The sequence below is a fragment of the Anabrus simplex genome, chromosome 7 (genome assembly GCF_040414725.1).
Source record: "Anabrus simplex isolate iqAnaSimp1 chromosome 7, ASM4041472v1, whole genome shotgun sequence".
In the NCBI taxonomy this organism is placed as follows: domain Eukaryota; kingdom Metazoa; phylum Arthropoda; class Insecta; order Orthoptera; family Tettigoniidae; genus Anabrus; species Anabrus simplex.
This window is the reverse complement of record NC_090271.1, coordinates 242,173,782-242,187,746: the sequence shown is the minus strand read 5'-3', so window position 1 is coordinate 242,187,746 and position 13,965 is coordinate 242,173,782. Positions and strand designations below refer to the sequence as shown.

Here is a 13,965-nt window from a genome sequence, read left to right as displayed (position 1 = left end):
TATACATTGATTCCTAAGCTGCCTCTTAAGATGAGTGCCACTGATCTATCATAATAAAGTGGTAAACATACCTGCAACCCAACTTCTGTCCAACAGTCCTTCCATTCGCTCGATGATGAGAGCTGATGAAGTGAGTGCTACAGCCAAGAAGAACACGATACTGAAGAAGAAAAGCATTATATTACATGGCGAAAAATAAAGGTATAGTGTTAAGAGGATGCATTCATATTAAACTCACGTTAAAATGACTCCAGGCGCCACAAAGTCTGTGAAACTTGGCTCGTTGCTGCCGTATATGGGCTCCTTAAACTGTGAACAAACAAATAATTTTGTGTTATGAAACTCTTGTAGGTAAGAAATTAAACAGGATTGAATGTCAGATCGGTGATACAAAGCTAGAACAGGTCGATAATTTCAAGTATTTAGGTTGTGTTTTCTCCCAGGATGGTAATATAGTAAGTGAGATAGAATCAAGGTGTCGTAAAGCTAATTCAGTGAGCTCACAGCTGCGATCAACAGTATTCTGTAAGAAGGAAGTCAGCTCCCAGACGAAACTATCTTTACATCGGTCTGTTTTCAGACCTACTTTGCTTTACGGGAGCGAAAGCTGGGTGGACTCAGGATACCTTATTCATAAGTTAGAAGTAACAAACATGAAAGTAGCAAGAATGATTGCTGGGACAAACAGGTGGGAACAATGGCAGGAGGGTACTCGGAATGAGGAGATAAAGGCTAATTTAGGAATGAACTCGATGGATGAAGCTGTACGCATAAACCGGCTTCGGTGGTGGGCTCATGTGAGGCGAATGGAGGAGGATAGGTTACCTAGGAGAATAATGGACTCTGCTATGGAGGGCGAAGGAAGTAGAGGTAGACCAAGACGACGATGGTTAGACTCGGTTTCTAACGATTTAAAGATAAGAGGTATAGAACTAAATGAGACCACAACACTAGTTGCAAATCAAGGATTTTGGCGACGTTTAGTAAATTCGCAGAGGCTTGCAGACTGAACGCTGAAAGGCATAACAGTCTATAATGATAATGTATGTATGTATGTATGTATGTATGAAACTCTTTGTCTGGTTATGTGATGATAATAATATACATAATAACAACAACACCAACAACTATCGTCCTTAGGATTTATAAACTGCAAATTAAACACAGGGGACTGTCATTATTGTATGTCAGAACTTCATTGTGTCATACTAGGTGTCCTAATGTCACTATCGAATCATGTTCCTGACTTGTGGTTTGGTGTTGATCAAAGCTGAACAGGTATGGTAATTCACAAATCTGTTAAAAAATTATTGGAAAAAATGAAGGAAATATGTTATATGGTACATAAAACCCCATATGAATGGGACAAAAATGGAGGGACAAGTCCTAAATTAGAATCATCAGCTATACAGTAGAACAGAGGAGGGACGACAAGAATGAGAGGGAAAAGGACAGTAAAATAGAAGGAAAGACATAGGAAGAGGTGAAGATGATGACCTGAAACAGAGTCCACTGACAAAGCTTTCAGCTATCAATCAATTACCACTGATTTGCATTGCTAGGTCCAACAGGATGAAAATGTTTTAGGAGCAGAAGAAGAAGGAGAAGAAGAAGAAGAAGCTGAAAAACTTAATCTATTTAAAACTATTAGACTTTAATGTATATGCCCCTGATTAAAATGCTCCAATGGGGGCATAAAGTATGTAAAAAAGAAAAATGCTAATAAGTTTTTAACAGTTTCAGTCCTATGACAATGCAATGTTATCAATTGATCTTGGAAGATCAGTACATGATGGAAGCAGTCATGGAGCATTAAGTCAGCATGGGATGGTCATCGAGTTGATCAACCAGTAATCAGTATCCAACCTAGGAGGGTGACCTGAATGTGATGGTAAGTCTGTTCATTTTCTTTTTATTGTTTTTAGTTTTTTTTGTAGTTTGAATTATATTTTATATCTTGTTTTTCAGAAGTGTGTTTATTAATTTTTTACCTTAAAGTCAGCATAAGCAGAATGATATGATTGATAATTGTGTGAAATTTGAAGAAAATAATACGATCATCTGGACTGTAAATCAGACTTAATATTTGGGATTGATTATAGTTTCATTTGGATAATTTTACTGGAGTAATTTTGGGAAGTTCAGTCTTCTAAAGATAATCAGATTTTTAGAATTGCAAACATGAATAATTTTTCATAGAGTTAAGTCTTCTGGAATGTAATTACTAAGTTGATATTGATGCAAAATGGTATTATAGTGGAATGTCACTAAGATGAACTTCATGTCCCTTGAGAATAATTTCCATACTTTATTGATATTTATAAGAACACTTTCACAGTAATCTATATTCCACAATGATATTCGTTACCATTCAAATTCACACAGTTCATAGCTCAATAAGCATGTGTTAGGTCTGTATGAGATCTACATTGGTTATGCTACAGATGGCAAAAGAGTAGATGAAAGTGTAGACTGGATCAAAATAGACCAGATGAAAGACAGAAGACAGAATAGACAGACACTACTTCTATGGATGAACATTTATATTATACCAAGTGTCCCATGATGACGTCAGACTAGATATGCCAAGTTGAGCTATGGTACGTTATATATGTACATTGATTTAGAAGTAGACATTGAATAATACCCATATGGGATGCAATTCTTCTAATATTATTTGTTGCTGAAATGGTATTTGACTGTATAGATATTATATGTGAATTGCGCTAGCTGAGATGAATCTTCAGTGATACGTACTTAAATGGATATTTGAATGGAGTCTTTGGAGTCTTCGTGAATAATACAAATAAGGTTATAGAGTCTTTGAAATATGAATTTAGTAATATATGAGTATGATTATAACACAGAATCTCAATAACGAACCACATATTAAGTTATGGCATGTGTAGGAAACCGCAAGGAACTGTAATGCATTATTGTGTCATTGGATTTCCTTTTGTTTATTAAAAATTAATAAATATTTGAACATCGTCCTTTTAAATACAGCCTACTCGCTGGTGGTGTTATTTATGCATACAACTTTATACCCCCTTCCATGCTATAATTTTACTGTAAATATGCCATTGCACAGGATATTTACAAATCTGAGGACGCTGATTCTGTATTATCTGTCATCCATGTTGGAACCTACCTAACCTTGAGATACGAGAAGGCAAACCTGAAGAAGAAAACGAGAGAAGATGAAAAGCTGAGTAAAACCCCGCTATCTAGCCAAGTTAACCACATTCCCACTCGTCGACATACTGGTACGGTATGTATGTTTGTATGAGCACTTTTATGTAACTTGGCATGTATTCTACTGCTCTGTTAACTTAGATGCTGGGATAAATGGCTTTATGACAATCAAAAGGGAAGTGTCACTGATGTGGTTTGAATTCTGACCAATGCGTGTGGGATGTCTGAAATTAAAATCATGTTTCTTCACAAAACATTCATTTATGGGCTTATTTTGGGCATATTGTAGATTCTATCCTCAAACCTTGGCAACTGGCTACTGAACTTCTGCTATCCCATCATGCATAATTGTGTATGTGACTATTTTAAGACATTTCAAATGATTTAAACTAAAATCATTTATTAACTCGAACAGGACTGCACTATTATTGTTGGTAGATAATTTTAAATCTGCAACATTGAGTATAGCTGCACGTGCAGTTGCCCGTTTCCTCTCCCCCTCTCCCCGGCAGCTAATGCTCTTGGGCTGTTGGACTTTAACTGGCGAGAAGCCTAGGAACTTGCCATGCAGTTAGACATAAATATTCAGCATGTGTGAACTGAAATTGCTACAATGAAGAAGATGTGTTTAAGGTGAGATTTCCAGCCACTCTAACCTGTGGGATTCCTTCTCTTCTGAGAATGACTTCGAATTTTGTATAAAAATACTTGGTAATGTGTATCAATTAAAACTGAAAATAAAGAGGTGAATGTTGCTTGGAGCTACATCTTTGTGTTAGTTTAAATTATGTGAATACTCATATGTTACACTTTAAACCTGACTTGTTTGAGATGATTCCTGTTTTGGGATACATATATATTTTTGTTTAAAAACTCTTTGCTAGAACATCTCGTTTAGGCCAAGGCCACATCGAGTGGAAATATACATATATGTCTGTGACATGTTTATTGCAACATTTTATAATGGACTTGCTTTATCTGAAATGTAAATTCACACTTGATGACGACGACGACGACGACGACAGCTTACCTTGTTTGAGACGTAAATTCACACTTGATCACTACATGTTATTTTCTGGGGGTAATTTCATTATTCGCCTTAATTCTGTTACTTCAATTTATTTATGACTTATTTCTCCTGTATATTCCTCAATTTATGTTTTAAAAAAATATTATAATGTGTTGATGATCACCATAATTGTAATTAAGTCAGGCAGTGGTACTAACTTACGTCATTTAATTTCACATCATCTTCTTTAGAGCCCAAATTTCCCTCATTCTTTGTGAGTGGGACTGCTTACGCTCCTCTGTCCAAGGGACACCGTGTCTTCTCTTCGGTTGCTCGTCTCGGTTTAGCCCGTTCATCAATATTTTCTTGCGGAAGAGATCTCTGTTAAGGGCGTCTTCAGCTGAGATATGTAGGATTTGCAGGTCTTCTTTGGTATTTCTAAACCAGGGAATTGTGGTTTTGGGGTTTGAATCAAAAAAGTGAAAGATTTCTTTAGTTAACTTTCTTCTGTCCATTCTTTTCAGATGACCGTAAAATTGTGCCCGTCTTTTTCTGATTGTGTCGGTAATTTTCTCTATTTTGCTGTAGACTTCCTTGTTGGATCTCTTTTGATGGATTCCATTTCTGTACTTTGATCCCAAGATTCCTCTCACAATTTTGCATTATCTTTTCTCCAGTTCTTCAAGGAGTCCTTTGTTGGCATTTAGAGACAGGGTTTCGGCTGCATGTAGAACTACTGGCTTCAGAACTGTTTCATAGTGACATATCTTGGTGTTTTGGGAAAGGCATTTTTTGTTGTAGATTGTGCGGGATGTTTGGTAGGCTATTTCCAGTTTGCATACTCGCTCCTGAAGTGCTTCTTTGTCCAGTCCATTTTTCATGATCTCACCCAGGTATTTGAATTTGTCTACCCGTATTTTGTATGGAGTTTTGGTGGAGCCTCTTTGATGTTAGTCATTACTTCTGTTTTCTCAAACGATATCTGCAAACCAGTTTGTTCGGCAATTTCCTTTAAAATTTCAACTTGAGCTCTAGTGGTTTCTATGTTGTTTGAGAGAACAGCAATATCATCGGCAAATGCTAAGCAGTCTGTTGCGATCCCCTTGGATTTGGTTCCTATTCTCAATGGACTGTAGTTGATTTCCTGTAATCTCACCTGCCAGGTTCTGATGATCTTTTCAAGAACACAGTTGAAGAGTATCGGGGATAGCCCATCACCTTGTCGGACTCCTGTTTTGATGTCAAAGGAATACGAGAGAAATCCGTGGAACTTCACCTTGGATTTTGTATCGGTCAGGGTGGCTCTAATTAATGCCAGCAGTTTCAAATCAACTCCAAATTCATTTAAGATGGCTTTTTTTTTTTTTTTTTGCTAGGGGCTTTATGTCGCACCGACACAGATAAGTCTTATGGCGACGATGGGATAGGAAAGGCCAAGGAGTTGGAAGGAAGCGGCCATGGCCTTAATTAAGGTATAGCCCCAGCATTTGCCTGGTGTGAAAATGGGAAACCACGGAAAACCATCTTCAGGGCTGCCGATAGTGGGATTCGAACCTACTATCTCCCGGATGCAAGCTCACAGCCGCGTGCCTCTACGCGCACGGCCAACTCGCCCGGTTTTAAGATGTTTAGCAGGACTTCCCGGTCAATGGAGTCGTACGCTTTCTTAAAGTCCACAAAGACAGACACATACTGCTTGGACCTTAGTGTACAATATCTGATGATCGTTTTGAGATTTTGGATCTGTTCAGCTGTTGAGCGACCTTTTCTGAACCCTCCTTGGTATTCACCTATTTGATGTTTGACTTGTGCTTCCAAACGCTCCAGGATGGCAAGTGATAGAATTTTATAAGTCACGGGTAGCAAAGATATTCCTCTGTAGTTGTTGATGTTCTTCATGCTGCCTTTTTTGTGTAATGCATGGATCAAAGCTATTTTCCAATCTTCGGGTAGGGTCTCCTTGTACCAAATTTCTTCTATTTGCTTTTGCAAGATATCAAGTGATTCCTCTGGGGCATATTTCCATAGTTCTGCTACTACTGAGTCTTCCCCCAGTGCTTTGTTATTTTTGAGACGGGCAATGTGGCGCTTGATTTCATCTCTGTCGGGTGGTCTGGAATCTGGGTACCTTAGTAAGGGTTCCTTGGTCTCAATGGCGCTTTGCGGTTTAGAGCAATTAAGTAAATTCTTGAAGTAATCTGCCAGAATTCTGCAATTTTCTTCATTTGACGTCGCCAATGTGCTGTCCTTAAAACGGTCCACCTTTTCAATACAAAAATGTTATAGTTTATTTATAACATGTATTTGTACTTGAAACTAGTTCCAAGTTTTCCTATCATTCTTTCTCAGTTCAATACGGACAAAAATGAAATTCCTAGGTTTAAATGTGCTGTCCTTTCGCTCAAAGCATAGAGATGGTGGTTTATAGCCAGTGAGTTTGCGTTTGAAGGCTCTGTAGTACTCTCTGCTTTCATTCTTCCTAAAGTTTTGTTCTATCTTTTCAATGAGAGATTTTTCGTATTTATGTTTCTCAGTTCTGAACACCCTAGCTGCTTGGGCACGTTGGGTTTTGTAGGTTTCCTGATCATTTTATGATTTCATAGAGTAATACTGTTTCCACGCATTGAGTCTTTCTTGGAGGACTGATTCGCAGGTACCATTCCACCAGTCATGCTTTTTGCTTCTCTTGATTTCTGCAACGTCTTTGGCGGCCTCAACAAGGAGACTTTTGGCGTTGTTAAAGTCACAGTCATTTGGTCTAGCCTTCTCCTGGAACTCCTCGACCCTTTGCCGAAATTTATCATTGTCGAGGCGTGTGATCTGTTTGGTTGTCTTCCTTGTGTTTGCGGGAATTGGTTTGAATTTGATAAGAGACATATAATGATCTGAGGCCACATTGATGCCTTTCTTTACCTTTTTACATTCATAATCTCAGGGCTGTTTCTCCTGGAGATTGCAACATAATCAATTTGAAACTCTCCGAGAGCTTGGACGGGAGAACGCCAAGTCATTTGCTTTCTGGGTAGATGGCGAAAGTGGGTCGACATGACCTGCAGGTTGTGATTTTCGCAAATGGACACCAGTCTTTTGCCGTTGGGATTGGTTCTTTTGTGAGCAGGGTAATTTCCTATAACTTTCTTGTACTTCTGTTCACGATCTAGTTGGGCACTGAAGTCACCCAAAAGAAGCTTGACATGCTGTTTGGGGATTTTGTTTAATTCTTCATCCAGTAGGTCGCAGAAATTATCAACTTCGTCGGGATCAGGCTTGTTCTTATCGTTTGTAGGAGCATGTGCGTTAACTAGGGCGTAGGTTTTGTTCGCGCATTTAATTGTAAGTATAGACAATCTGTCATTCACAGGTTCGAAATTTGCAACCGATTTAAGGATCTTGGTTCTAACAGCAAACGCGTTTCCAAGCATCACAGCTCCATTGAGGATTCCTCTTTGCGCTTTGCTCTTGAAAAATTGGTAGCCTTCGGATTCAAAAATCTCTTCATCTGGGTACCTTGTTTCCTGTAGGGCCATTATGGATATCTGATTTTTGTGAAGAGCTTTGGTGAGGGTTTTCAGCTTGCCAGTTTGTGTAAGTGAATTTATGTTGAAAGTTGCTAGAAAGGTTTTAGATTTTGGCCTGAGTTTTTGACTCTTCGGGGTACACCGAGACGCTCCGACTCGTCTCTTGCATGATGTCGAGTCTCCCCCAGAATCTGAACAAGACTCGTGCGCCATGGCGTTCACGACGAGGGATTTATCCGAAGATTTACCCCCTGGGGTATTATTATTATTATTATTATTATTATTATTATTATTATTATTATTATTATTATTATTATTATTATTATTATTATTATTATTATTATTATTATTATTATTATTATTATTATTATTATTATTATTATTTCAGTTAAGATCTTTTATCTAGAATTCTTTGGGGCTCTTTTGCCCATTGTAATATAATTTCTGATCTTATTGGATCTGATGTGATACCATACATGTCTTCTGTGTGGAACTGCAATTATAATTGCTTACGGTATGCATTGTTTGAGAGTTTATATTCTGTGTATTATCTGAAACTTTTCCTTATATTTTGGGACATCAAGTTATGTTGTTTTTGTCATACATGGGTGTTACCTTGACTTAATTTAATGTCATTCTCTACTTATTTCTTGGGGGGATGTTTATTTTAGTGTATTATTTATGGGTGCAGGAAGTGTGAATTATAGTTGGAAGATACTTAAACCTGACTTTGACTTATGATATGAGAGGTGATGTATGTAACAAGTATCTATAAGGTGTGTAGCGTATTGAAAAGATGTAGTCTCATTAATGAAATATGTTCTCCTCTTTCTTGTTAGATTATGTTTACAGTATTTACAACCACAAGGTTTTATTTCTTTTAAATACCACTCTGGAGTTGGAAGTTCAAATGTAAATTTATTTTCTCTTCATTTTATTTATTGCAATTTTATTTCACTAAAATAATGAACACTTCAATAATTGTAGGTGACAGCTTACCCTAGCCTACAATACATACTGTACTTAGCGGGTTGTTAAGCAATTAACACTGTCATTAATATTCTGATATACAGTATGGTATTCTCATCCTTAGTAATGTGATTAAATGCAGCCATGTTTGATTGCTACCTGTCAAGCAAGAGAGTATACACTTCCTCTGATCATGGAAGAATACTATTCTCTGATATATACTGTACTCTTTGATCCTCTGAACTTCCCCAGCTTCTAAATATATTCAACAGAGGCAGAACATTCTTAATGAATTATGTGCTGCTAAGAGTAAACAATTGACATACGCACAAACTTGAAGGTATCAAGTTGACTAGCCTTCTGTATGACCATTAATAAATCTCAGGGACTAACTCTTGAAAATGGGTATTTACTTAGCCGAAGCAGTATTCAGTCATAGCCAATGGTATGTTGCACTATCCCAGACAAGATCATTTGAAAAATGTTAAGATTCAGAAACACCCAAAGTGCAGGCAAAACAATATGACTACGACAGGCACATCAAGTTGAATTATCTCACCTATTTATAACGAATGCTGTGGAGCAGCGTGGGTCCACTAGAGATTTTTAAAATTTGATTTTTCAATCACATCCCTGTGATTTGGGTTTCACATAAAACAGGAGGTCACATGATATTGACCCATCATGTAAAACTACAAGTATGCTTGATATTCAAAAGAGAAAGGGGCTAAAGCTAAGAGGGGAAGCTGAAATGGATTGTTGCTGATATTTTAAAAATGGTCAGCTTTTCTTGTGAAATGTTTCAAACAAAACTTACTTTAAATTCAAGTTTGGGCATTTTTAAACAGTGCTTTTTGGATAGAGCCAACCCTGACTGACATATCACAAATAACCTTGGAAATGGTATTGCTATTGGTTTTGAATCTGCAATCTTGGGATCCAGAGGCCAACCCTAATCCTCCAAGGCCCCTGGAACTAGTCACCACTGATGAACCATTGTTAATTGAAGGGTGTTTTGACTCTTCTGATGTCACAGAAACTAACTCACCAATAACAGGTTCAGCATCCAGTGTCAAGTGTCTATAAAGGTCTCCCTGACATGATCCAAGTTGAATTGTAAGAGATTTGTATGGAACTGTTGTGCAGACAAAATTACTTCATACTAATCTTGACCTAAGGATGTGAGACATGGATCACGAGGAAGAGAGATGTGAGGAGAAAAGAGGATAAGTCCTCTCAGTTTTAATTATTATGTTGATGGGGTGATATGACCTCATGGGGAACAATGTAAGTACCTAAGTGTTAATATAAGGAAAGATCTTCATTGGGGTAGTCATATTAATTACATAGTTAAGAAAGGTTACAGATCTCTTCACATGGTTATGAGAGTATTTAGGGTTTGTGTAGTAGGGATGTAAGTCTCTGGTAAGACTGCAGTTAGAGTATGGCTAAAGTGTATTGTACCCTCACCAGGACTACTTGATACGAGAACTGGGAAAAATTCAACGGAAAGCAGCATGATTTGTTCTGGGTGATTTCCAACAAAGGAGTTACAAACTTAAATGATGCAAACTTTGGGCTGGGAAGACTTGGGAGTAAGGAGACGAGAGGCTCAACTATGTGGTATGTTTTGAGCTAAGTTCATGTGGAATGACATAGGCTAAGTAGAAGAATAAGCTTGAGTGGAGCTTTTAAAAGTAGGAAAGATCATAATATGAAGATAAAGTAAGAATTCAAGGGGACAGATTGGGGCAAATATTCATTTATAGGATGAGGAGTAAGGGATTTGAATAAATTATCAAGGGAAATGTTCAATAAATTTCCAAGTTCGTTGAACACATTTAAGAAAAAGCTAGGTAAACAAGTATACATAAATGTAAATATGAGGTAAACAATTGATAGGAAATCTGCCACAATGGCAACCATCCGAAATGCAGATTATTGATGATTGGTGAGATAGCTAAAATGAGGTCTGCCAGAAGCAGAATAGGAATACAAGACAAGACAGAGTAAACAAAGGTGTAAAGGACTTGTCAGAATTGTTGGTACCCAGGATAATATAAATATAGGAAAGTAACAAAAAGTGTCAAATCAAGTCAGAGGGTATGAGAGTGAGGGGGAGGAGAGAATAAGAAAGGAACACATATAATAGGACGAACTCAATGGTAGGTCAGTGTGTGAAGAGGAATCAACAGAAAAAAGAGACGAGAACAAACATGGAAACATGAAAGGAAAAGGACAATCTCCACATCTCATACACTGCTGTCTTCAAATAGGCTCTCCCCTCTTCAATCCCAGTTCTTTGACATCCATCTCTTCTCAGTTCCTTTCAGCTTCCCAGCTTCATCAGCAGGGTGGGCGGACAAAGCGTTGTTCGTCCTATTATCTTGTGTTCTTTTCTTATTCCTGCCCTCCTCACTATCTTTGACCTGAGTATTCATTGAGTATCCAGGGGGTGAGGTAACCATACAGCGACAGGCATAGTAGGGTCACATGTCAAATAAGAACATCGAAAGAATGGTTAAGAAAGTATGTAAGGTGCAGCTAGAAGATCAGAGACCCAACTGAGATATAAAGACAAGGTAAGAGATGATTTTTTTAAAAAAAGAGAAAATTAAACTGGTGTAGATTTGAGCAGGTAAGTCAAGCAGAAAATACTTAGCAGGACCCAGAAAGTATCTGATTTTTACAATCACTTCAGAAAACCAAGCTAACTATGTGTTACACCTATCTTGTGCCAACTCTCATCTGCAATACTCTACTGAACAAAGACCTCAGCAGAGTTCAAGCAACAAAAATCAGATTCATCAGAACTATGAATCAAAAGACTGGAAGGGACAAGATCAGAAATGAAGTGAATTGAATCAATCAATCAGTCAATCAATCAATACTGATCTGCATTTAGGGCAGTCGCCCAGGTGGCAGATTCCCTATTTGTTGTTTTCCTAGCCTTTTCCTAAATGATTTCAAAGAAATTGGAAATTTATTGAACATCTCTCTTGGTAAGTTATTCCAATCCCTAACTCCCCTTCCTATAAATGAATATTTGCCCCAGTTTGTCCTCTTGAATTCCAACTTTATCTTCATATTGTGATCTTTCCTACTTTTATAAACGCCATTCAAACTTATTCGTCTACTAATGTCATTCCACGCCATCTCTCCGCTGACAGCCCGGAACATACCACTTAGTCGAGCAGCTCTTCTTCTCTCTCTCAATTCTTCCCAACCCAAACATTGCAACATTTTTGTAACGCTACTCTTTTGTCGGAAATCGCCCAGAACAAATCGAGCTGCTTTTCTTTGGATTTTTTTCCAGTTCTTGAATCAGGTAATCCTGGTGAGGGTCCCATACACTGGAACCATACTCTAGTTGGGGTCTTACCAGAGACTTATATGCCCTCTCCTTTACATCCTTACTACAACCCCTAAACACCCTCATAACCATGTGCAGAGATCTGTACCCTTTATTTACAATCCCATTTATGTGATTACCCCAATGAAGATCTTTCCTTATATTAACACCTAGATACTTACAATGATCCCCAAAAGGAACTTTCACCCCATCAATGCAGTAATTAAAACTGAGAGGACTTTTCCTACTTGTAAAACTCACAACCTGACTTTTAACCCCGTTTATCAACATACCATTGCCTGCTGTCCATCTCACAACATTTTCGAGGTCACATTGCAGTTGCTCACAATCTTGTAACTTATTTATCACTCTATAGAGAATAACATCATCCGCAAAAAGCCTTACCTCCGATTCCACTCCTTTACTCAGGCAACGTCAAGATTTTTATGACCAGTGTTATAAGGAACTGTAGACTTCAGTGGTATAGGCACTTGATGAGAATGGATACTTTGAGAACCACAAGGAAACACTTCAACCTCTAAGTGGAAGGAAATAGACCAAGAAGGAGACTAAGGAAGCATTGGATAGAGATAGGGAAATTGAAGATGGAGGATAAGGGATTCACATGAGAAGATGTCCTACAATAAAAAATGAATGATGATAGGAAGAGGTGAAAATATTTTTGTATACTACGCCTAGGAAACTGGAGTTGGAGAATGATGATGATGATGATGATGTTGATGATGATGATGATGATGATGATGATGATGATGATGATGAAATACCTGGAGAGAAGTTAATGAAAGGGCTTCATTCACTGACTCAGCAATTAAATGGAATAATACAGGATTGTAAGTATGTATGTATGTTAACATGTCTACATACTGTAGGTTCTGTACGTTATGGTTTAAGAGGCAACAAAGTGCCTTCAGTTCAATTTATTCCTCCATTAAATACTGAACTATTCATTTAGGAATATAATTTACCTGAATTGGTACATCAGCTAGCTTGGGGTTTTCTCCACAGTCATTCAGCAGACTTTGAGCAAAGTCCCTATATGCAAACTGGAGATCTCGGTTCAGCATAAGTCCAATTTGCTGGTCTGTAAATTTCAAATAAGTTTTATTAAAATTGACTTTTCTGTGAGGTTTTCTTAAATTAGCTGGTACACAAAAACACTACACATTTATTTTATTTAACAAAATACGTAGTAATGTGAGATAAGAAGACAGAAGGGATACAACATGCACATGTTATGATATACTTGAATTCTGTGCTGAGGAGGGGTTGAGGATTACAAACTTGTGTTCAGTGATGAGGAGGCTTGTTCTCATCATCAACGCCCCCTGCTACCTTGCAACTGCTCTGTGCTCTGCCCGACCCGGCTTATATACAAGTGTGAAAGTATGAGCATATAACTAAGCTTATTTAAGCCAGGATCGGATGCATGTAATTGAAATTTTCAGTCAATAAATCACTGCTGATCTGCATTTAGGGCAGTCACCCAGGTGGCAGATTCCCTATCTGTTGTTTCCTTAGCCTCCTCTTAAATGATTGTAAATAAATCAGAAATGTTTTAAACATCTCCAGTCCCTAACTCCCCTTCCTATAAATGAATATTTGCCCCAATTTGTCCTCTTGAATTCCAACTTTATCTTCATATTGTGATCTTTCCTACTTTTAAAGACACCACTCAAACTTATTGATCTACTAATGTCGTTCTCCGCCATCTTTCCACTGACAGCTTGGAACATACCGCTTATATTAAATAAAACTAGTTTTTTTTTACCCACCTATTCAATACAATACAATACAATATTAAAAATTAGGACTTTGTCCTTATTAAATTGTCAACATAAAAATTAATGTATTAGATGTTACATGTTTCGCCTATCAATAGTTGGCATCATCAGCCATAGTAT

General features: G+C 37.6%; 1 protein-coding gene and 1 long non-coding RNA gene across 2 annotated transcripts in view; one reads left to right on the top strand and one right to left on the bottom strand.

The window, feature by feature from the left end:
- snu (snustorr) overlaps positions 1–13,965 on the bottom strand; it is a 416,698-nt gene that overhangs the window by 11,748 nt on the left and 390,985 nt on the right. Inside the window, exons 12-14 of the mRNA XM_067151642.2 lie at positions 13,030–13,145; positions 239–309; positions 72–160 (exon numbers count right to left, since the gene is read on the bottom strand). Of these exons, the coding sequence (XP_067007743.1) occupies positions 72–160; positions 239–309; positions 13,030–13,145 (276 nt within the window). The remainder of the gene's footprint in view (positions 1–71; positions 161–238; positions 310–13,029; positions 13,146–13,965) is intronic.
- The window catches only part of LOC136877526 (uncharacterized), a 53,147-nt gene that overhangs the window by 7,283 nt on the left and 31,899 nt on the right, over positions 1–13,965 (top strand). Inside the window, exon 3 of the long non-coding RNA XR_010860774.2 lies at positions 1,738–1,891. This is a non-coding gene — a long non-coding RNA (uncharacterized lncRNA). The remainder of the gene's footprint in view (positions 1–1,737; positions 1,892–13,965) is intronic.